Below are 20628 nucleotides of genomic sequence, written 5' to 3'. Positions count from 1 at the left end.
AGTCCTCCAAGTACAGGATCCAGGTCATCTTGAGCCATTCATGCTCCCATTCAGGGGAGGTCCCGGAGAAAGTTGTCTCATAAGTCACTTCAGAAAATAGGTCCAGCCAATCCCAGCATCCCGGAGGTACCATCCAGGTCTCTTGACATTGGAATCATTGGGGGTAAGGAAAGCAATGAGGAGGGGAATTTATGGTGCAGGAGACAGAAAACTTTGGTCTTCTCACCTCTGCCTATGAAGGACAGAAGGCTCCTGGCCAGGTACCCTATTGGCATCCCAGTTTGACCATCATCTGATCTTGGGGCCATTTCTACTTTCAGATTAAAATACATGAGAGCTTGTGCCTACTGGTCTACCTGAGGGTCAGCACTGCAGGGAAATGCTGGTGGGGATTGTTTTCCTGACTGGATTTCTGAGTGGGCGGTTCCTCTGTAGATAAAGTACCTGAACATCCTGCAGCCCTTTGTTCTGAGCTGTTGCTACTCGTCCAGCATCGACCTGGTGATGGAGACCTTCCGCATGCTGCAGCGCATCCTCAAGGACCTCACCTGGTATCACTCCTCCTCCTTCATCATTAAGCTGACCTTCACTCTGGTACACTTCTTTGAGGAGGTAAAGTCCCAGAGGGATCAAGAGGTTGCTCTCTTACCTTGGTGGCTGTGATCCAATGGAGAGGGTAGAGCTATTGTAAAATGCTCAAGCCCAGGAGTGTTCTTGGGGGGCTGACTGCATCCACACTCTTGCTTTATAATAATCTAAAGAGGAGGACCGATGAGAGCAATGTATGATAGCTGTCCCGATGAGTGGTCCAAGCAGATAGGGGATACACACAGGAAGGTGCCTGGTGGGAACAGAGCTCAGAGCTCTTCTGACCTGGGTGGCCAGTGCAGGTACAAAGGTGTCTGTGTCTTCCCGAGTTGTGTATCTTCTTACCCAGGAGTCAGACCAGCTGCGCCTGATAACCTTTGAGATCTACGCAAGTATCCTGGCTAAGGTCTCGAGGATGACCCTTGCCTTTCCCTTGAGGCACCAGATCCTCAACTTGCTAATCCTCCTTGTGTTACACCTGAAGGATGTAAATGCCGCCGTGGTGGAGGTGAGAAGCCGGACCGTGGAGCCTGGCATTCAGTTCTCACTGGAAGTTAATGCAGAACATGGTAAGCCCTTGGACAGGGCTGTGGCAGGATCGTGTGACACTGAGGGGGGCCACTAACTTTTGCTGTTGGGGAGGTTGAGTAGAGATGATTGGCTGGTTGTTGTGCTGAGTCTCCTCTAGCTAGCTACCAATTCCAGTACAAGTTTGTGGCCATTCAGACTCTTATGCATGAAGTCTCATGGTGGTACCAGCTCCTCTATCTCTGCTGCACCGCCTTGGCCCTTGTAGTCTTTCTCTAGACTACTTTCTGCTCTTGCCTTACCAATGAGAAGAAATGGGGCTCTCAAGGCAGGAGAGCTCCAGTTGTGGGTTAAATGCTGGGCAGAGCATAGAGACCTGGACTATATGACAGGCCCAGTTCAGAGCTCAGGAGCCTAGAAGCACGTACCGCAGCTAGATACTTGGAAACTCCCGATTTGATTTGTAACAGAAGACCCTTAGATACATCCAAGGATACTGCTGAGTGCATGACAGAAAGGAATGGCTTCCCCCCCCCGCCCCCTGATGAACTCAGGGATATATTTTGGCCAAGTCAACTTTTTTGTTAAGCAGGGACCACCCAGATGGAATACTAGGACTTTGAAAGACCTGGGTGAGGTGGTATACGCCTGTGAACCTAGCACTCAAGATCCTAATGTGCCAACTGGGGCTAGCCTGGGGTCCATAGCAAAAGCATGTCTCAGCGGAGGCTAAAAATAGGGACTTTTCAGAGAGACCACTTTGTGTTGGAAAGCCATTACTGTGGGACTCAGCATTACTACTGTAAATAGCATTAGAACCGTCACTTCAACTTCTTCATGGGGAAAAAAAAGGTTTTCAGTGGAGCCAGATACCTAGACAGGCTCTGCCTTTCTCCTAAGCCTGGATCCTTGCAGTTTCTGAGTCTCCAATCCACCAAGGCCAAACAAGCCACTCCCTGTGGCTTGGGTCTCTGCATCTTTGTTCTGCCTCATTCCCGTGGTTCCACGGGCTAAGTCTCTTATCTCCCCAGGTCTGTAGGCTCACCCTCTGCCACATAGCCACCATCATGCGCTGGTCCAAGCTCAAAGCGGTCTTTGCCAAGAATGATGTATTCACCATCCTCAATGCCCTGGTAAGTCAGCAGCTGATGTGTCTGTCATTCTGCCTGTGCAAGGGAGTCAGCCCCAACCCCTCCCTCCAGTCCCAAGCCATTCGAGTCAACAGACTATCTACTTCGTGCAGGCTGCTCTAGAAGTGCTTGCGGTCTGCCCTGCAGAGATAGGTACATGGATTGGCCACTTTGGAGAACTTTGGAAAAGGGTACCGTGGAGGAAAGCCGTTTCTAATACAAAGGCAGGGAAGTCGGCCCCGCTTGGAGAAAGGCTTCCCAGACAACGCCATCTTCCCAGGCATCGGAAGTAGTGTATTAGTTCCTTTTCGATTGCTGTGATTAAACATCATGAAGAGTTTATTTGTGCTACGGTTCCAGGGGTTAGAGTTCCTGGTGGCAGGAGCTGGAACCCAAGGGTGTAAGTCTTGAACTACAAACATGAAGCAGAGAAAGCAAACTAAAAATGGCACAAGTCTTTAAACTCCGAAAGCCTGCCTCCAGCGACATACTTCTCCTTCCAAACCTCCCCAACAGTGCCATCAGTTAGGGACCAATATTCAAATGCACGAGACTATGGTTACATGTAAACCTACACACCAGTAGAACTGAAGACTCAGTGTGTCCCGGCTTTTGTATACATTGCCACTCCTGTGGCTTGGTCAATCTAGGAAGACTTCGTAGAAGAAGTCAGGCTTCAGAAGCTGGGACACAAGAGGTAAATGCATAGGAGGTTCTGGAAGATCTTTTTGAGGTTGGAATCATGTCTGTCTACCATCTTGCTTGGCTTGAGAGGCAAGAGCATTGGCAGTGGTGTTATCTAATGCTGCTTCTTCCAGTTGAAGCAGGAAAGAAGCAAGGAGCTCTGGTTTCTGAAGCAGAGTGTGGCCCTCTTTAAGAGTCCGCAGGGCCCCATCCGCCAAGTGGCTGTGTGGTTTGCAGGTATGATGGCCCTCTGTCTTCTTGTGGAGCCACTGTCCCCTTGAAGTTGGGTTTTTCGAACCGATTGAGGGCTGGGCATGGGAGGAATTAATTGCAGGATCCAAGGTAATTAAAGAGTCCATGGTGAGGACCTCCATCTGCTCCCACCACAGGGATTCCCCTGTTTGGGAAGGGATGACCAATCTATTAGCGGAACGGGTAACTAACTCCTAAGAAACCACAACAGCATAGCTCCCAAAGGGTGGAGCACCAGGCCTGTGGGTTGTTTCTAGTGGGGGAAGTTCAAGGACAGGCAGATGCTACCTCTTGTCACCCCTTGGACAGTACCTTTGAAGTGGTGCTCATTTAAGCCTTTACCTGGTCCAGTTGCCTAGAGGCCTTCATAGAGTTGGAGAAGCACTTTGGCCTCATGAAGCAAGTCCAGCCCTAAGGCTGGTAAGCAAGGGTGGGAAAGACAGAGGTCAGGATGATGACTTTTGTCAGAAAGCTTACAGTTAGGGCCCGTTGGCCCCTTGCGAGGCCGCGGAGTGCCTATGTGCCGCCGTAGGTCAGATCATCTGGAACCTTAATAAGGCTGAGGAAGAGGAAATGGAAGAGGAATTTGCAGGTGAGTGGTTACCCCATTACCTACTGCTTGAATCTTTTAGGCGTACTGGTATCAGAGGGGTGTCATGGAAGTGAAGGGGGGGTGTCATAAAGTCTGTCATCAAAACAACAGAAGCCTCATCCCCAAGGCATAGAAGTCTAGGTTTTCAGTCAGAGCACCTCTGCTTCCCACACTCATCCAAACTTACTGCCGTTGAGCCTGAGGCTGTTTGTCAGCCAGGCTGGTCCCTTACACTCTCCCGAGGAAAGAGTTACCTATCTTCTTCCCTGGGGTACCACAGGGTCCTCAGGCCCTGTCACTTCAGCTGTGTCTGCTCGTGTCTCACTGTCCCCGAGACATGTCCTCTGCACACTGTGCCTCTCTGTGTCTCTGTCTCTGTCTGTCTGTCTGTCTGTCTGTCCCCTATCCCTCCATATTGTATTCATGACACAATGAATACTGGGCTGCAGTTTTCCTGGAGGGGAGGTCAGAGGACTGGGAGGGACCAAAAGGGCAGCCTGTTTTCTGTCTCCCTGAGCCTGGGGCAAGTTTGGGGTCTTGATTGCAATCAACAGTGTGGACTTGTAGAAGAAATCATTGCTTACACGGTAAAAGTTGCCAGTTCGCCTCCTTTCTCCAAGTAGAGCGAGGGTGCTCCTGGGCCAGCCTGGCCACTTTTCTGTTTACTGAACCATCCCTGTGTCTGTTAAAGCCTTCAGGTATATGCAGAGAGACCCTGACCCCATAGTCAGCTGCCTCACCGTGCAGACTTGCTACATCCTACAGGCCAAGGAGAAGATGATGCCGGCTAAGATCCCGTCCTCCTACCTCTGCCTGAGGAGGAAGAAAAGGAGATGGTCCTGAGTCAGCACACTAGGGTCCAAGACACAGGCTTACCATCAGCACCGTGACAGCAGACTAACCCTTGAGTCCTGGACTAGAAATGGTGTGTCCCTGTGGGACTCTGCTATTAAAAAGAGAAATCACGATATTTGTGGAGATGGATGTCAATTTATGGTCACGAGCAGCCTTGTGTGTAGAAAGCATCTGGATGAGGCTGGCATCTGGGTGAGGCTGGCATCTCTGGCCCTGCCTGCTCCATGCCCACCCCCATTTAGCCAAGGGACCTAAAGTCAGAGTAAGTGTCTTTTTAATCAACTTGAATTACAGAGTGTGTGTTAAACACCTGAGGTAGCTAGCATTCATTTGTACTAGGCAGCTGTGGGTTTTGTTTTTATATAGGGTCTTGCTATGTGCCTGGGCTGGCCTCAAGCTCATGTTCTCCTGAGTCAGTCTCCCGGTGCTGGGATTAGGTGTGCCTTGCAATATCTAGCCTTTATTTTAAGATACTTACCTTGCTAGGTGGTCCAAGCTGGTTTTGAACTCTCCTAGTGGCTGCGCAGTGTTCTTGCTGATAGACAATAGTGTCCATTCTGGCTAGTTGAAGCGATTTAGGCTCTCTCTCTCTCTCTCTCTCTCTCTCTCTGTGTGTGTGTGTGTTTGTGTGTGTGTGTGTGTGTGTGTGTGTGTGTGTGAGAGAGAGAGAGAGAGAGAGAGAGAGCTCATAGAGTGTGATCAACCATTGTAGGTAGGATCATCCTATGAAAGCAGCACTGTGGCTGCCCCCGGGAATTGCCCAAACAGCTGACTGTGCCCCTAGGCCCGGATATCAGAAGTATATTCTCTGTTCTGCTAAAGAGCCAGAGTGTCTTTCCCCTGCCGTGCTGGGGGAACTAGGTCAGTGCCTACTCTTTCTCATGCCCCTGTTGGAATCGGTCTTAGTGAGATCTACCCAGCAGTGAGTCCTTGGGGTGTGCTAGGTCTGTACAGGGTCATCAGAGGCTTCAGTTACGCCTCTCACCTCACCATTCTGTCTAGCACCCTGACCTCCATCACTGGGGAAAGCTTACAGAACAACAATCTAATTTCCCAGAACAAATGCAAGCTCCTACATTGGGCAAGCATACTCAGGCTTGGCCGGAGTCTCGTCCACTGTGAAGCAGGCCTGGCATCTCGGGCTCAGGTCTTGAAGTTCCCAGTTGTCTCCTACACACAAGGCTTCGGGAACCTGGGGTACCCCCCCCCCTTGCATTATCTTGCAAGTTCGCATGCTTGCCCAGAGGTGGCAACAGAGGCCCTCCCAGGCTCTGCATTGGCTAGGAGACTTGTCTCTCATTTCCCCTTGGTCTGTTTCCTGGCTCGGCATCAGCTGTCGCCAGTTACCATTAGGAAGCTTTCTGAGCTGAGCACTTTTATACATGGAAGTAAGTAGAAATTCCCAAGACTCAGTAACAGCCTTTAGCCCTTTCCTTGACCCCAAAGGGCAAGTATGCCTTCTATAAGCAAGGATAGTATATCTTATATTAAAATAAAATCAAACCAAACAACTAGTAACAGGTTTTGGGGGAAAAAAACCTCCCCCAAGACTGGGTGTCCTCATGTCACCCCATTCTCTTTAGTCAAGCCCAGATAGGGATAAAATAAGTGGTTCTAGAAACTTCTCTTCTACTACCCCTTTGGTTAATTCTCTTGACTTCTCTGGGCCTCCACTCCCTTTGTGTATAAAATGGGAGATTTGGAAAACTCTGTGGTGCCATCCAACCTAGGCAGTGAATGGTACCGATCTCTCACAAGGGGCTCAGTCACTAGTGTCTCTGCACAAGCGCGATCATTGGTTCCTCCTCCCAGGACCCACAGAAGAGAGCAGAGTGTGGGAGTGCATACATGTAACCCAAGCCCTGCTGGGCAGAGACAGGAGGATGCCCAGGGCTTTCTGGCCAGGCTGAATCTGCAAGCTCTCAATTCAGTGAGACCTATCTCAAAAGTGGAAGCCAGGCGTGGTGGTGGCACATGCTCTTAATCTGTGCACTTGAGAAGCGAAGGCAAGTATCTCTCTGTGAGGTTGAGGTCAGCCTGGTCTATATAGTGAGGCCCTGCCTCAAGAAATCAAAAATAAACACAAACAAGGTGGAGAGGGATTGAGGAAGACATTTGGTATCAACTGCCAACCTCCATATGTGCATACACATACCTGTACATATATGTATACAATATACACATGTACACACACACACAATTAAAAATAAATCTTTAAATAACTATTTTTATACTTAGTAAATTTATTTATTTTTTTGAGACAGGGTTTCTCTGTGTAGCCCTGGGTGTCATGGAACTTGCTGTGTACCAGGCTGGCCTCGAATTCAGGCATCCACATGCCTCTGCCTCCCAAGTGCTGGGACTAAAGGCATGCACCACCATGTCCAGCTTTAAATAAGGTTTTAGAAAGAGCAGCAAGTGTTCTTGACCACTGGCCATCTCTCTGGCCCCCATCCCCTATATTGAAGAATCTGTTAAATTCTGGGCCCTTTGCCAAGGGTATTGGTGTCCTCACAGGCTGACCTGGATTTGAGAAACTATTGTTGCCAACCCTCTGGGACATGAGGGGAGGTGTCAGTGCACAGGGAGGAAACTGTTGAAGCAATCCCTCTCCCTCCCCCTCCCCACCCCATGCCCATCTGCATGCCCACCCTAGAAGTTATCAGCCACACCCAGTGTCACTTCCCCACAGTTCACAAAGGGCTGTGGCTGTCTGCAGCGTAGAATAGGATCTTGTGGAAAACATAAACTTCAGAGAGCAGAGGTGGGGCAGGAGACTGGCATGAGGTGGGACTCAGTTGCTCAGCCAAAATCAATGATCTGCAGGAAGCCACCCCATTCTCCAAGGCAGGAGGCTCTGTCCTAGCCCAAGAGGCTGGGGACCTAGGGCAAGACTGTGCACAGCGTCTTCCTTTTGTGGCTAAGGGTCCTCTCTCACTTATCTCTCCCCATCCAGCATGGGACTCAGGCTCATGGGGTCAGTGTAAGCAGCAGGGATTCAGAGGTCACTTGGTTTTCCTCGTGGAAACCAAAACAACGAAAGATGATCCTGGCTTCCTGGCTATACAGAAGTCATAAAACGAAATCGGCAGTACATAGGCCTTGTGCTTAGCATAAGTGGGGCTCTGGGCTCCACTTCCAGCCCCGAGACTGACAAAGGGCAGTGGAGAATACAGCTTTCCAAAGACCAAAAAATACCGATCTGGTAATAAAATCATAGCCGCGCCAGAGCTAGTTTTGTATATGAGTTTTCCAGGACATTTACATTTCTGTCTTCTTTCTGGAAGTGGCAAGGAAACCTAATCTGTTCAGTATGTACCACACACAGGGAGTCCTAGAGAAGGCAGGCACTATGTTAGTGAAGGAGAATGGAGCCTTTGGAGGGACAGGCTGATAAAATCTCAGCTCTGTCCTGGTGTCATGTCCTCCGGTGTCACGACGGTTCTCATTTCATAGAGAGACCCCCACCAGGGATAGCGATGGTCTAACAGAACACCCTGAACAGTACCTGTGTGGTGTGTGCTCAGTGCTTGAGCCTGCTCTTGAATGACTGTACCTGCCTTGAGTCCTGCAGGCCACATGGAGGGCCGGGGGAAGGGAACATATCCCAAGGAAGCGTAAACTCAGTGCAGAATATTGCCCTCCCATGGGGCTAGTCACAAAGGCTGGTCTCATACACCTACCCCTAAACAACCTCCCACGCCTAAGAGCCACCAGCCACAGGCCACCAGCCCACGAGCCACACCTCTGTGGACAATGGTTTTATTTATGACAAGCTCTTAGAACACACACATCTGATTCCAGAACAGAAATGCACAGCAGGAGGCTTAAATAACTTTCATACACTATGTACAGTCATCATCAGAGGTACAAAACATACACACCTTGTGCTACCACGTCACAGGAGAGCGCATGAGCCAAATGAGACCCTGTAGGGGAAACTGTCATAAGAGCTGGTGACAGGGCAGGGCACCAAGACATCAGTGGCCCTTTTCTGACTCTCTCTGGCAGTACGGAATTCCCACTTTCTGACAAAGCCTTTAGGTCACAGGATTGAAGGTGGAAGGGAAAGGACTTCGGGAGGCCTGTTGCTGGGTGCTGGAGATGAAGAGGGACACACAGGGGACAGAACAATGGTGTCAAAGAAACCGATCTTTCCCTGCAGATTCTCTTCTTGCACACAAGGAGCAGCAAAGACCTGCGAGTTGGGAGGTCACGGGCTGGGCCCAGGAAGGTCTGTGGGGCTCCTGGCCACTGTGCTCAGCAAAGGGAGCCGCAGCAAGCAGTTTGAAAGGACAAAGGGACAGATGTGGCAGGTTTGGGCCACATGGGGAGAAGGAATTCACCGCTCCTGCAGGGCAGGTCCTGCCCACACAAACATGCCTGGCACAGCCAAGGGGGTGTGCCTGCAGCACCCAGCCCAGACTCCAGGGGAGGCTTCCAAGAACAGGGAGAGGGCAGGGCAGAGATGTAATGTCCTGCCTTGGCAGCAGCTTCCTGCCTGAACTGCCACCACAGTGGGTAGAATGGGAATCGTCCAGCAAGGCAGCACCTTCTCCACATGGTTTTGTGCTTTAAACCGCCCTTTGCCCAAACTACGCAGCTTAAGACAATGCCAAGCCTGCAGCTGGGCCAACGGTGGGAGGCGACTCCCAGATCCATAGCTGTCCCTTTTCAAGTAGCTGTGGCGGCGCTCTGACCACATCAAGGGCTGCGCTGGGTCAGCCTCTCATTCTTTGTATTCTCTGTCTCCTCTGCAAGTCTCTAAGGCTGCCCCAGGCAGCCTCTCCATGAGCTGGCTGCTGTCGGATCAAATCTCCCCAACAAGACCAAACACTGAATTGGTTAATACTGGAATGGGTCCTGGCCCAGGATTGTGCACAGAAACAGCCAAGAGAGTGGGGACGGTAGACACTTTCCATCCAGATGGAAGCTAATCCGTCTCCGGAAGTACGGGTGTTGGTGTTAGCTCAAGAGATGGGAGTCTGGGTCCAGGCTCTTCAGGCTTAGTATGGTGGGGCACCAGCTATACTCTAGTTGTTAAAGGCTTGGGGTGTGGGGGTCTAGGGAGGACCCCCACAGCATACAGACGTGGCCTGGGCCTCAAGTCTCAAGATGGGCACAAGAAGTAGATTAATAATTCCCAGAAGTACGTGGTGAGTCAGCCCACAGACACAGGCAGCCCTGGTCTAACCTAAGTCTCAGCCCATCTGGGAAAGACCCCCTGGGCCCAAGCTTGCTCATACCGTCTACCCAGAGACCTGCTATTGTGCTCAAATCACAACCAGTTTGTGCTTCCGACAAGGAGGAGGCTTGTGCCATGAGTGGTGCTGGGGACCCGCCCCTGACTATGTTCCCCGGACATCCCCAAAAGGGTGGGTGGGCAGGGACGCCAACGTTCCCAGAACACAGCTCAGAATGGCTCGGGACGTTGAGCTCAGAGCTCCGATTTCAAGTTTAGTCGACGACACTCGCATAGCTGCCCCGCCATGAGGTAGTGACCCGTCAGAAATGGCAGAAGGGGGCAACGCCGGTGAGCACCTCTCACGGGGGCTGTAAGACCACACACACACACACACACTTTGTGCAAGAGCTGGCTTGCAGTTATACAGTACAGGGACCTCAGGCTGGGGCGGCCCAGCCTGTGGGGTCAGGATATGAGTCTCATGTGTTTCTGTAATTGTAAACAGTCATGCAGACGGGTTCCGGGTTTTCTTACAGGGTGTAAGGTCCAGACTTCCCATTCAGGTGGAGAGGGGTGAAGGAGAAGATGTGGTCGCTTCTGAGTGCTAAGGACATTCCTTAACGCTCGCAGGATGAGCAGGGGAGGGAGGATAGCTGGTCATTGCAGACGGACGGTCCAGTTCCAGATGACCCACTTTCCTGGTGCATCGTTCTAAATATCCACTCACCCAGACTTAACACTGTGTCTGACTGGAGCCACCAATAAGCAGGACAATCTTCTTAGTTTGAGCCTCAGACACAGCTCTGGGATGGTTCAGAGAGGGTCTGGCCTTATCAGTCCCTAACTCTCCCATCCTAGGACCTCCTGGACAGGTACCATTGTACTCAACCCAGGGGGAGAAGAACTAAGCGCAAAGGTTCTACGCTAAATCACCAGAGTCCACGAGTCACCACGTCCTCTGAATGGATCCCAGAAGGAGACCAGGATGCACAAGACCAGTGAAGCAACAGAATAAGTGTGGACCAGTTTAAGCGCAGGGGAAGCCAGGGCTGAGGAATGCAGCTGACCCCCTTCATGGCCCAGTTCTATAAACTCAGAGTTGTTCCAGTAGGGGGCGCTAGACACTGACTTCACCTCATCCCAGCAGTGGCATCCACAAAACCAAGGGAAGAAGCAAGGAGTCGCTGCCTCCTCAAGCTAATTGAAAAGGGAGGGCCTTTGACCCAGGCTGGTTTTAAGGCGGTTTCTGGAACATCTAAAGGAAAAGATGCTGAGGCGGCTCCCTGTCACCTTGGGGGTGGAAACATAATTTTGGCTGAGGAGTTAAGCAAAGGACCCAAAGGACCTGGTACCCTTATTACCAAGCCTACTTAGTGGACAGTCCACCAAGCTACATCCCACTGGACCACCAGGACTCTTGGGAGCCTGGGCTCCCTGGTCCTGGGCTATGGGGGTGGACGCTCTGACTTTCAGGGGGCTGTGGGCACAAGGCCCAGGAATAGAAGACACATGCGGGCTGCGGGCATGGCTAGCCTAAGGCTGCCCAGCACGATGCCAGGCCTCAGGATGGAGAAAGGCACTGCGGCATCAGGCGGCCTAGACACCTGGTCTATCCTACAAGGTATGCCGGGATGGGCAGGACTGGGGCCAACGGTCAGAGCTGCAAAGGGTGGAGAGGGCTTCCTTCGTCTGCAGAGCAAGCAGAGGGAGGAGGGCCCTGGAGAGCCAGAGAGAAGACCCCGCCCCCCGCCGCCAGGAGCGGCGGGAAGAATGGGAAGAAACTTCAAGTCAGTTTCCAGGAGGCAAACAGCAGAACACAAAAATAAAAATCAGTATGTTAAATGACTGCAGTACTGCGGGCCTTCTCCCTAGGGAACTGTTAAAGCAATTCCCGAGGCCACCCAGGGGAGAACCTCGAGGAACGCCTGGGCCCCACTGGGATTGGCTGTGGGTGGCTGTAGGGTTTAGGGTCAGCTGCAGGACTCAGCTGCTGCCATCTGGTTTCCATGGTTACCTGAGAACTACCTTGGTGGGCTCAGAGGCAGGTGCAGTGGCTCCGGAGGTGGGGCTAGGAGACACAGAGGAGGCTAGCTCACTGGAAGATAGAGGGGGGGCTTCTCCCCGCTTCTCCCTCAGTCTCACCCTCCCGAGGCTGGGGGCCTGCGGGAGGGGCGGGGCTGGCTCAGCAGGAGACATTGTGGCCAGTGGAGAGGAAGGCAGGGGGCAGGTGCGGGCAGCGTGGGGATCCACCGTGCCCTTTGGCTTCACAGCTTGTCTGCCCTCCTCGGCCTCGCCTTTCTCAGGAGGCTGGGGAGGGATGTTGGGTGGTGGAGGAAGCACAGCGACAAGAGCCACACCCTCTGTCCTCGGTGAACCTGGCTGGTCCGTAAGGTAAGGTCGGGCCACAGCTTCCTGCGCATGCTGGGTAGGCTGTCGGGTCTGGCCACCGTCAGTCCTAACTTCAAGGGTGGGCTGCTGGTAGCCTCCGCATGCTCCAGAGTTTCACTGTCAGGTCACTGGGGAGGACAGACAGGGTAGCTGCTCAGCTGTGGATGTGGGCCCAGCTGGTTGCCCCCCAAAAGTAACGGTTGGGCAGATTTCCCACCTCCCTCATCTGTGGCTGGGCTATGGCAGAGACTGCTTAGGACCAGTGGGAACCTCACGGGAAAGGGGTACTGGGCAAGGGGGATGGGCAGGTCATGGTCACCAAGACCCTGCAAGCCTGGCGTCCTGGACTGTCCTGTTTTGCCATATCCAGGCCTGAATGCCTCCCCTCTGCTCTCTGCCACCTAGGGTTCTGGCCCACCGCACATGCTTGCAAGAGGGTCGGGGAGGGGGATCTGTGGGGCCAGGCAGGGCGTGAAGTAAGAAGGTTAAGAGTAAAACAGTCTCATACCGTGAAGAAGCAGCTCAGATCGAGGTGGGGAAAGACAGGAGAAGGCAAGAGGGGAAGAGTGAGAGAGGAAGGGGGAGGGTCAGGGCAGGGTGGTGGCGCGGCCCTTTATGGCCAGGACTCGTCGAGGAAGGCAGGGGGTGAGTCCAGGGACGTAATTCCACAGCTTTACCCGGCAGTCACTATTTGGGGGGAGGGGAGGTAGAGAGGCAGAGAAGAGAGGTAGGAAGAGATGGGGCAGGGGGTCAGGGTGGGGGGAGAGGGACATGGTGGGAACAAGGAGAGAAAAGAAGAAACCCGGCTGAGTAGTGTCCCTGGGATAGAGGGCCTGGCACTGCCTGCACAGCGGCCAGAGCTGCAGCTGGGGCGTGGGCGGGGCAGAGGTGTGGGAGTGGCGGGGCAGTCCTTAGCTCCTGCGCAGGGGCGAGAGTGATTGGGATCGCTGCAGGGGCAAATCCTGGCCTGGGGCCCAGTGGCTCCCTGATCCCCTGCCTCGTGCAGCACCCAGGACATTGGGTGCTTAGTGCTCAGTGAAGATGAGCGGCCGGTATAGAGAGAAGTGCTTGGTGGGGTTCTGCTCTGTGAATCGGATCTGTGTGTGGGGACAGCTGCGCGGAGCCCTGAGCCAGTTGTCAACCCAGTCACCCTAGGAGGGGAGCAAAGCGGCTCTCTCAGCCTAGCACCTACCTGGAGGCCGTGAAGATGTGCTTGCTGTTGGTGCAGATGGCATTGATGGGGCTGTCGTGACCCTTGATCTCTCCAATGGGTGTGAAGTTGTCCACATTCCAGACCTTGATGAAGCCAGCCCGGCAGGCACTCAGTAGCATGGGCCGGCCGGGTACAAAGGCCAGGGCGCACACCCAGTCCTTGTGAGCATTGGGGATTTGCTGTGGAAGAACCAGGACTGATAAGGTGTAGGGAACCCAGAGAGCCTGCCCCGGGGTCCCAGAACCACCTGGCTCCTGGCAGCTCTGGCAATCATGCAGACAGACCCTACCCTTCCCGGGAGCCAGGCTGAGGGGGCATGGGGACAGCAGGGAAGAACGCCAACAGCAGATGGACTGAGGGGCTCTGCTAAGGTCTGCCGGTGCGGTGCACTTGCCTTCCTCAACTCCACCCCTTCCCCCCACCTGAATAAGCTCCTGCTGTTCCAGGTCCCACTTCTTGATGCCATTGTCACGGGAGCCACTGAACAGTATGTCTCCTTGGATGGCCAGGCATTCGATACCATCATAGTGAGGGGGCTCAAAGTTGTGGGTTGGGCCAATGGTGCCCGTCACACAGTCGCCCAGCTGGAACATCTGTAGAGAGGAGGGGAGGAGCTCAGACAGGGGCATGATGGACGGGGCCAGGCCTGGAGCACTGTTGGAGGAGCACTGTCCTAGTCCCACACCTCCGGCTCCATTTATTTGCATCTTTTTACTTTCTGGCCACCAAAGTGTCCAACCATACCCTCAGAGGACAAACCAAATCACTGGGTTCTGTGTACTTTGTATTTCCCCGCAATTTATCATTTTAAGGGTTGCATCATCTCCCATTCAGAGGCTCTACCTGCATTCCTCCTACACTGAGGTCATTATTTTCCACTGTTTACAGAATAACTCTATCTACACACATCTTCCTGTCTTCTCCAAGACGCCCTCTCCAGCAGCAGTTCCCAGAAGTCTCACTGACTTTTATGTGTTCCCAGTGAACAGCGCCACTCGGGCCTCAGAGCAGAGGTGGCCACAGCTCTCGTGTCAAGGCAGTTGTAGGTACCTTCACATAGTGGTCCTTGGAGCCTGTCACCACGAGGTCATGCTGGTTTGAAGTCTGGGTGACTGTCAGGCACATCACTGTGCCAATGTGGCCGGTCAGTTTGCCAATGGGCTGGAACCTGCAGTGGGGAGAGGCCCAGGCAGGGAGAGTGGGTTGGAGGGCACTTACATTGGCTCCAGGGACTGGAGGGAATCTGATCTAGAAAAGATAGGCCCTGCCAGTCTACTCTGACTGTCCTCCAAAGCAAGATCAAGGAACAAGATTTCCAGAGGCAGGGGACAAGGAGTGGGACTGGAGACACAGCAGAGGGTCTGCCCACCCTGGAGTGGCCACCCCATATAGGTGCCTGTGGCTCTTCCCTGGGCCTCTTCCCCAGACACTTTACAGACCTGTTGAGCTCCCAGATGCGGACGGCATTGCCAGAGGCGACGTATAGCATGGTGCCGGAGGGGCTGAGGGCCATCTGGTTGATCTGATGCTCCCCCTGGGCACTAGTGATGGCGCGGGTGGATGTGGCTATGCAGGCATCTCCTGAGATCACCTGGCCTGAGGACCTACCCAGAGGGAGAAAGAAAGCAAAGCTAGAGGTCAGAGGAGTCTACCCACAAGGCCAGGACACAAAGAAACTTCACTCAGACCAGCCCAGAAAAGCTACTTCTTCCAGGATGCCTCCCTCCCTCCTTCCCTGTCTGGGCAGAACAACTTCCCCCAGAAGAAAGGCCGAGGGGAGAGCTACACTCAATCCGACGTGTCTCTAGGATCTGTTGAACAGACTGTAAGAGTCCAGGGACAGGCTCTGAAGCTGGCTGGTTCATGTCGAAATTGCTTAACTTCTCTGAGTCTCTGTTTCCTCATCCCCACCCCCAGACTTCATTAAAATAAATAAATAAATAAATAAATAAATAAATAAATAAATAAATAAATACCAAGCAAGCAATATCTATAAAGGATATCTATAAATAAGGACAGCTTTAGCCTTGCAGCAAAACAAGAGTGGAAGGCAGAGTTTTCTTGTATACCTTTCTTTCCCACAGTGTACAGCCTACCCATTGTCAACACCCCACGGCACAGCCTGTGCTACAGCAGGCAAACCTATAATGGACACATTATCACCCAAGCTTATCACATACAGCGGGGCTCCTTCCGGGTGTTCTAGATTCTGTAGGTTCAGTCAACTGTGTGCCGTTATCTGTGACTACTGCATCGTGCAGAATAAGTTCGGGGCTCTAAATACCCTCTGTGTCTGTTTCTCCACTGTCAGACTAAACAGTTTGTTATTTATAGTGCACACATAAAGACAAAACCTGACTTCTGGAGGGTTTGTGCCCTTACCAGCAGAACCCTGCTGGGTGGCGCATCTGTGAGGCAGGTGGCTGGCCTGGCTTTGGAGGCTGCTGCCACCTGCTGGTCTTTTGGATTCCTTGGGATCTAGCCATCTCAAAAGGCAGAGCTTTGACAACTGAGACAAAGGGAGGCCAAAGGCTCACTAACGTGCTGTTCAAAAACTGTTCCCCAAGCTACCTTACCCCCCTGGACTCAAAGAAACTCTATGGGCTAGTGAGGACTTTTGTGCCCACCTAATCAGGCTGTGCTGTGCCTAGTGGCCACCTAAGCAGGGGAGCACTGTTCTCAAGCAGTGGTAGACTTACGTGAGTGTCCGAATGCACTTTGCTGAGTCCCGGATGTCCCACACCTTGATATAGGAGCTGGACACGGAGAACACCAGCCCTGAGTGGCTGCAGTATTTGATAGAAACCACGTTGTTGGGGTGGCCCTTGAGAGCTGCAATCTCCTGCCCTGTCACCAGGTTCCACATCTTGCAGCTACGGTCTGCCATAGACAGGGAAACAAGTCTGAGGGAGAAGCATGCACGCATGCATGCATGTGTAGACTCAGGAGACGGAGAAAGGGCTGGGATCTTTAAATAATGGTGAGTTTTCTGATCGTGAGGTGTCCTGGGCTGAAACAAAATTCCTACAAATCTACTGTTTATTAAATGACCAAGTATCAAGAAAGCATGAAAAAACTTGGAGCCAATCAATCATACCTCAGCTAATAGCAAACCTCTCATCACCACCTGTATGTATAAATGTATATATACACATACATATATTCACATATACATACACAGGTTTCCTATTATGTACGTCTGATACAAACTTGTTCTTTCTTCTGGTCAGATCTTTAACTTTTTGTAGTGACTTGGTTGTAGGACTATAAACTTCTGCTGCTGAGACCAGAGGAACTGCTTGGGTGCAGCTGCAGAGACAACGTGGGTGTTGGGTAATATTGGGGAGGAAGTGATGGTTTTAGAGAGTTGAGATGTTGGGACTTCAGAGAAGCTTCTAGAAATGTGATAGTGGTAGAGCCAACAAGGTCACCTGGGACGGAAGGCTCAGCCAGGGGTGTGGTTGGATGTGTGAGCTCAGAGCCTAACCCCACTGGCCCCTCAAGTTGCCACAAACCTTTGGATCCTGTAAAAAGCAATTCATCGGTGGCATCCAGGCAGAGGATGGGCTTGGTGTGGCCCTCGGCCATGGAGATACACTGCAACGGGGCCGTCCGTGCTCCCTTTGCTCCACCAATGGGGGTGATGATGCCCCTTCCCAGGAGAGAAAGAGAGAGAGAGAGAGAGAGAGGATGTGCCAGTCAGCCACAGAGACCGGGGCCAGATTGACTGAGGCACATGGAAGAGAGGGGTCTGGGCTGAGAGGGGACAATGAATCATGAGAGATTCTGAGGCTGCTAGCAGCAAACCGTCACCAATGTCTGAGAGGAAGCAAGAGCTGTGGTTGCCAGCCTTAGCATTGCAGGAGAAGCCCATGCCAGGCAAGCTGCAAGGAACAGGGCAGAGGAAGGGGGACCTAACCTGAAGCCAGAGATAAGCATGCAGCCAGCTCTGGTGGGGCAGGGCCGAGGCCCAAGTGTTAGGATTGGCCTCTGTAGTGCCCAGCAGCCTACATGCGTCTTTGGTGATCAAAAATGGGGGACGGGGAGGGGAGAGGAAAGGATGTCCAGGCCGATACCCTCCCTGCACTTCATTGTCAGTCAGCACTCTGGGGCTGGAAGGTCCCATCAGTGAGGTAGATGGACATCCACAGAGCCCCTAGTTGGACCAGCATAGTCAAACCTATGCCTATCACTAACAAAGGGATAAATCAGCACTGTTATCCTAGCACTTTGTAGGCTCAAGCAGGAGGATTGCTGTGAATTTGAGGCTAGACTGGTCTACAAAAGGAGCTCAAGGCCAGCCTGCCAATGTAGGAAAACCTTATCAAACACAAACCAACTAACAAATAACCACCCTCCAGATCTCAAAGGAATAGACAACCTTAGGGCACCACAGCCTGGCTTGGCGCTAGGATGCTTGGGCTTCTCTGAACCGCTGCTTGTTCTGCACAGCGGTCTACTAGCAAGAATAAAGCCAAGTATGCATGAGGGCTCTGGTATATCTACCTCTTGGTGTTCTGAGGATGATTTTTGTCATTCTCAGGATGGTGTTTTGGGATGAGACCCAGCCAGGTTACCTCTAAAACCATACTCAAGCCGGCCAAAAGACAATGCTGTCGCTGACAGAAGCATAGTGGCTGGAGGTTTACCAGATGGCTGAGACCCCACTTGAGGCACTCTTACACAGCATGGCAGACTTGCTCACGGCTGGTGCAACACCAGAATACTAGTCAGGCATGCCTGCTTGCCAGAGAAACACATGTAGAAGTAGTTCCCTGATCTGCTTTTACCCCTAGCTTGTGATGCCGGTTTAGGTGGAGTTAGGCCAAGATCACTGTGAAAATATATCATGAGGAGTCTGCACTCTGAAGAGGTAACAGCTGCTATAAGGAGCCTATACCTTTATGTAGAGGTAACGGCTGCTGGTAAGGCCTCACTGCACAGGATACACCAGTGGTAAGCAGAGAGCATACATGGAGAGCTAGAGGGAGCTCTCGGCCTTGAGAAGAGAGTCTTCTGCCGCCAGGGTCCCAAGTCTTACCCCTTGCTATAGGGAATCTGTGCTCAGTCGGCTTGAGGACCAGCCTCTGGCTGTCCCATGGGCTGGGGGAGGAGACCCCCACAAACTGCATGCTAAGAGATATAAGCAGGGGCACTGTTTCCCTTTGAGCTAAAGTTTGCAAGATTCAGCCACCAACACAAGCTAACTTAAAAGAACTGCAAACACTGCCGCCATAGCCAGGGCCACTCAACGAAAGACCAGCAGGCGGACAGGGTTCTCGTGGTACCTCTTGCTCTGCAAAGCTGTACTTCAGAGCCACCCGGACCCAGGCTTCCGTGTCCCTCCCCACCTCGCCCAGGGCGGGAGGGTGAAGAGAACAGGGCTGGCCACAAGCAACTGCACCCTCCCCCACTGCAAGCCCTTAGCTCTAGCGAGGCATTGCACAGTCTGAGGCCATGGGGTCACCATGAGAGGAAGGAACCATGAGGGGAGAAGAGATCTCAGGAGGGGCACGGATATGGAAGAGGCAGGGGCTGGGGGAGGAGGGGCTGCATGCGGAGGGCAGGCGGACAGGCAGGAGGGGCTGGTGTGGCGTGAGGCAAAGAGAAAAAGAAGAGAGTGGGAGTCAAACACGAGAGAGAGACATTCTGTGTGTACCTCAGGACCTCCGACAAAGAGGAGTCGCTGTCATCAGACCTGGGAAGGGCAGAAAATTAGCTGGATTAGGGGAGAGAGGAAAACACATGTAGGAATGGCAGGAGCAGCGGCAGCAACAGCGCAGGGAGGTCAGAGGGCAGTTATTCTCTTCAGGGAAGGCAGAGAGGCAGAGGAAGAAGGCCTTCAAGGAGAAAGGAGGGGTTGGGGTGGGGACACACCGGCCTGGGAGCTGGGAGAGTCCCCCAGCAGTGGACCACCAGGGGGTCTCTCAGCTAGCAGGGTAGGGTGAGGACAGAGCCACAGAAGGGGTGGGAGGCCAGCCCACTCTTGGGAAGACGATTCCAGGTCTCCTTGCTAGTTCCAAGCTCTCTGGTTGGCCCACACTGCATAAGCTGGGGCCGACTGCATCACCCCAGCAGTGCTCAAGCCTTCCCAAGGTCACAAGGAGACCCTGCTGCTCTTTTCCCTTGCTGAGATCATGTCTAGAGGCTAACTCTGTTGCATGTGGGTCCCCAGACTGGACCAGTGAAGAGGATCAAAGCCTAAAGACCAGGCTAGGATGGGCAGGATCCTAGCCCAATTCTTGGGAGAAAGAAAGAAAGAAAGAAAGAAAGAAAGAAAGAAAGAAAGAAAGAAAGAAAGAAAGAAAGAAAGAAAGAAAGAAAGAAAGAAAGAAAGAAAGAGAGAGAGAGAAGCAAAGAAAAAGAAAGAAAGAAAGAAAAAGAAAGAAAGAAAGAAAGAAAGAAAGAAAGAGAAAGGAAAGAAAAGAAAGGAAGGAAGGGAAGAAAGGAAAAGAAAGAAAGAAAGAAAGAAAGAAAGAAAGAAAGAAAGAAAGAAAGAAAGAAAGAAAGAAAGAAAGAAAGAAAGAAAGAAAGAAAGGGAAAGGAAAGAAAAGAAAGGAAGGAAGGGAAGAAAGGAAAAGAAAGAAAGAAAGAAAGAAAGAAAGAAAGGAAGGAAGGAAGGAAGGAAGGAAGGAAGGAAGAAAGAAAGAAAGAAAGGGAAAGGAAAGGAAAGAGAACAAAGGAAGGGGGAAGAAAGAAAAGACAAAAAGGCAGACAACTTTAAACTGGGTGTAGTGGCACATGCCTGTAATCCTAGCACCCAGGAGGCTAAAGCAGAAGGTCAAGGGTTTGATGGTGTAGACACATGGCAAGATACTGTTTCAAAAACAGAAGAAAGAAATAAAGAAAAAAGAAACAGAGTGACCTGTCAAGTCAATCGCATGGCACTGGGGGAGAGATGTGCATTATGTTACGGAGGGCCAGACAGGTGCACAGCTCCTTCAGGAGAAGCTGAGATGTCTCAAGCCTGGGGAAGGACAGTGTCCAGGATGCTGACCTGTCCAGGATGCTGACCTTACAGGGTCTGCCTTCATGGTCTTATCATCTAGGGAGAGCATTTCGAGCCAGAAGGGGACACTTCTGTGAGAGGCTGGCCAGAGCATGTAACCGTGTACAACAAGCAGTCTACAAGTTAGGCTCCCCTGAAAGTCTCAACATCATGGGTCCACATGGAAGGAAAGCTTTTAGGGGAAAAGGTAGCTGTCCCTTGGGG

The 20628-nt window shown here is 52.2% G+C and overlaps 2 protein-coding genes across 5 annotated transcripts in view; one reads left to right on the top strand and one right to left on the bottom strand.

Annotated features, from left to right (window-relative positions):
* LOC127697289 (maestro heat-like repeat-containing protein family member 7) overlaps positions 1 to 4723 on the top strand; it is a 30714-nt gene extending 25991 nt beyond the window's left edge. Inside the window, exons 17-22 of the mRNA XM_052200322.1 lie at positions 436 to 612; positions 938 to 1096; positions 2148 to 2249; positions 3065 to 3167; positions 3715 to 3774; positions 4466 to 4723. Coding sequence (XP_052056282.1) covers positions 436 to 612; positions 938 to 1096; positions 2148 to 2249; positions 3065 to 3167; positions 3715 to 3774; positions 4466 to 4617 — 753 coding nt within the window. The 3' untranslated portion in view covers positions 4618 to 4723. The remainder of the gene's footprint in view (positions 1 to 435; positions 613 to 937; positions 1097 to 2147; positions 2250 to 3064; positions 3168 to 3714; positions 3775 to 4465) is intronic.
* Positions 4724 to 8375: 3652 nt separating this feature from the next.
* The window catches only part of Kif21b (kinesin family member 21B), a 49776-nt gene continuing 37523 nt past the window's right edge, over positions 8376 to 20628 (bottom strand). For 2 of the 4 annotated variants that reach the window (XM_052201238.1, XM_052201239.1), the window contains exons 28-35: positions 19075 to 19113; positions 16931 to 17067; positions 16115 to 16295; positions 14855 to 15019; positions 14466 to 14583; positions 13838 to 14008; positions 13395 to 13594; positions 8376 to 12330 (exon numbers count right to left, since the gene is read on the bottom strand). In XM_052201238.1, coding sequence (XP_052057198.1) covers positions 12276 to 12330; positions 13395 to 13594; positions 13838 to 14008; positions 14466 to 14583; positions 14855 to 15019; positions 16115 to 16295; positions 16931 to 17067; positions 19075 to 19113 — 1066 coding nt within the window. In that variant the 3' untranslated portion in view covers positions 8376 to 12275. The remainder of the gene's footprint in view (positions 12331 to 13394; positions 13595 to 13837; positions 14009 to 14465; positions 14584 to 14854; positions 15020 to 16114; positions 16296 to 16930; positions 17068 to 19074; positions 19114 to 20628) is intronic. The other 2 variants (XM_052201241.1, XM_052201242.1) reach the window with 1 other exon arrangement.

The sequence above is a fragment of the Apodemus sylvaticus genome, chromosome 12 (assembly GCF_947179515.1).
Source record: "Apodemus sylvaticus chromosome 12, mApoSyl1.1, whole genome shotgun sequence".
NCBI classification, from domain to species: Eukaryota; Metazoa; Chordata; class Mammalia; order Rodentia; family Muridae; genus Apodemus; species Apodemus sylvaticus.
This window is presented reverse-complemented; position numbering and strand designations above follow the sequence as displayed.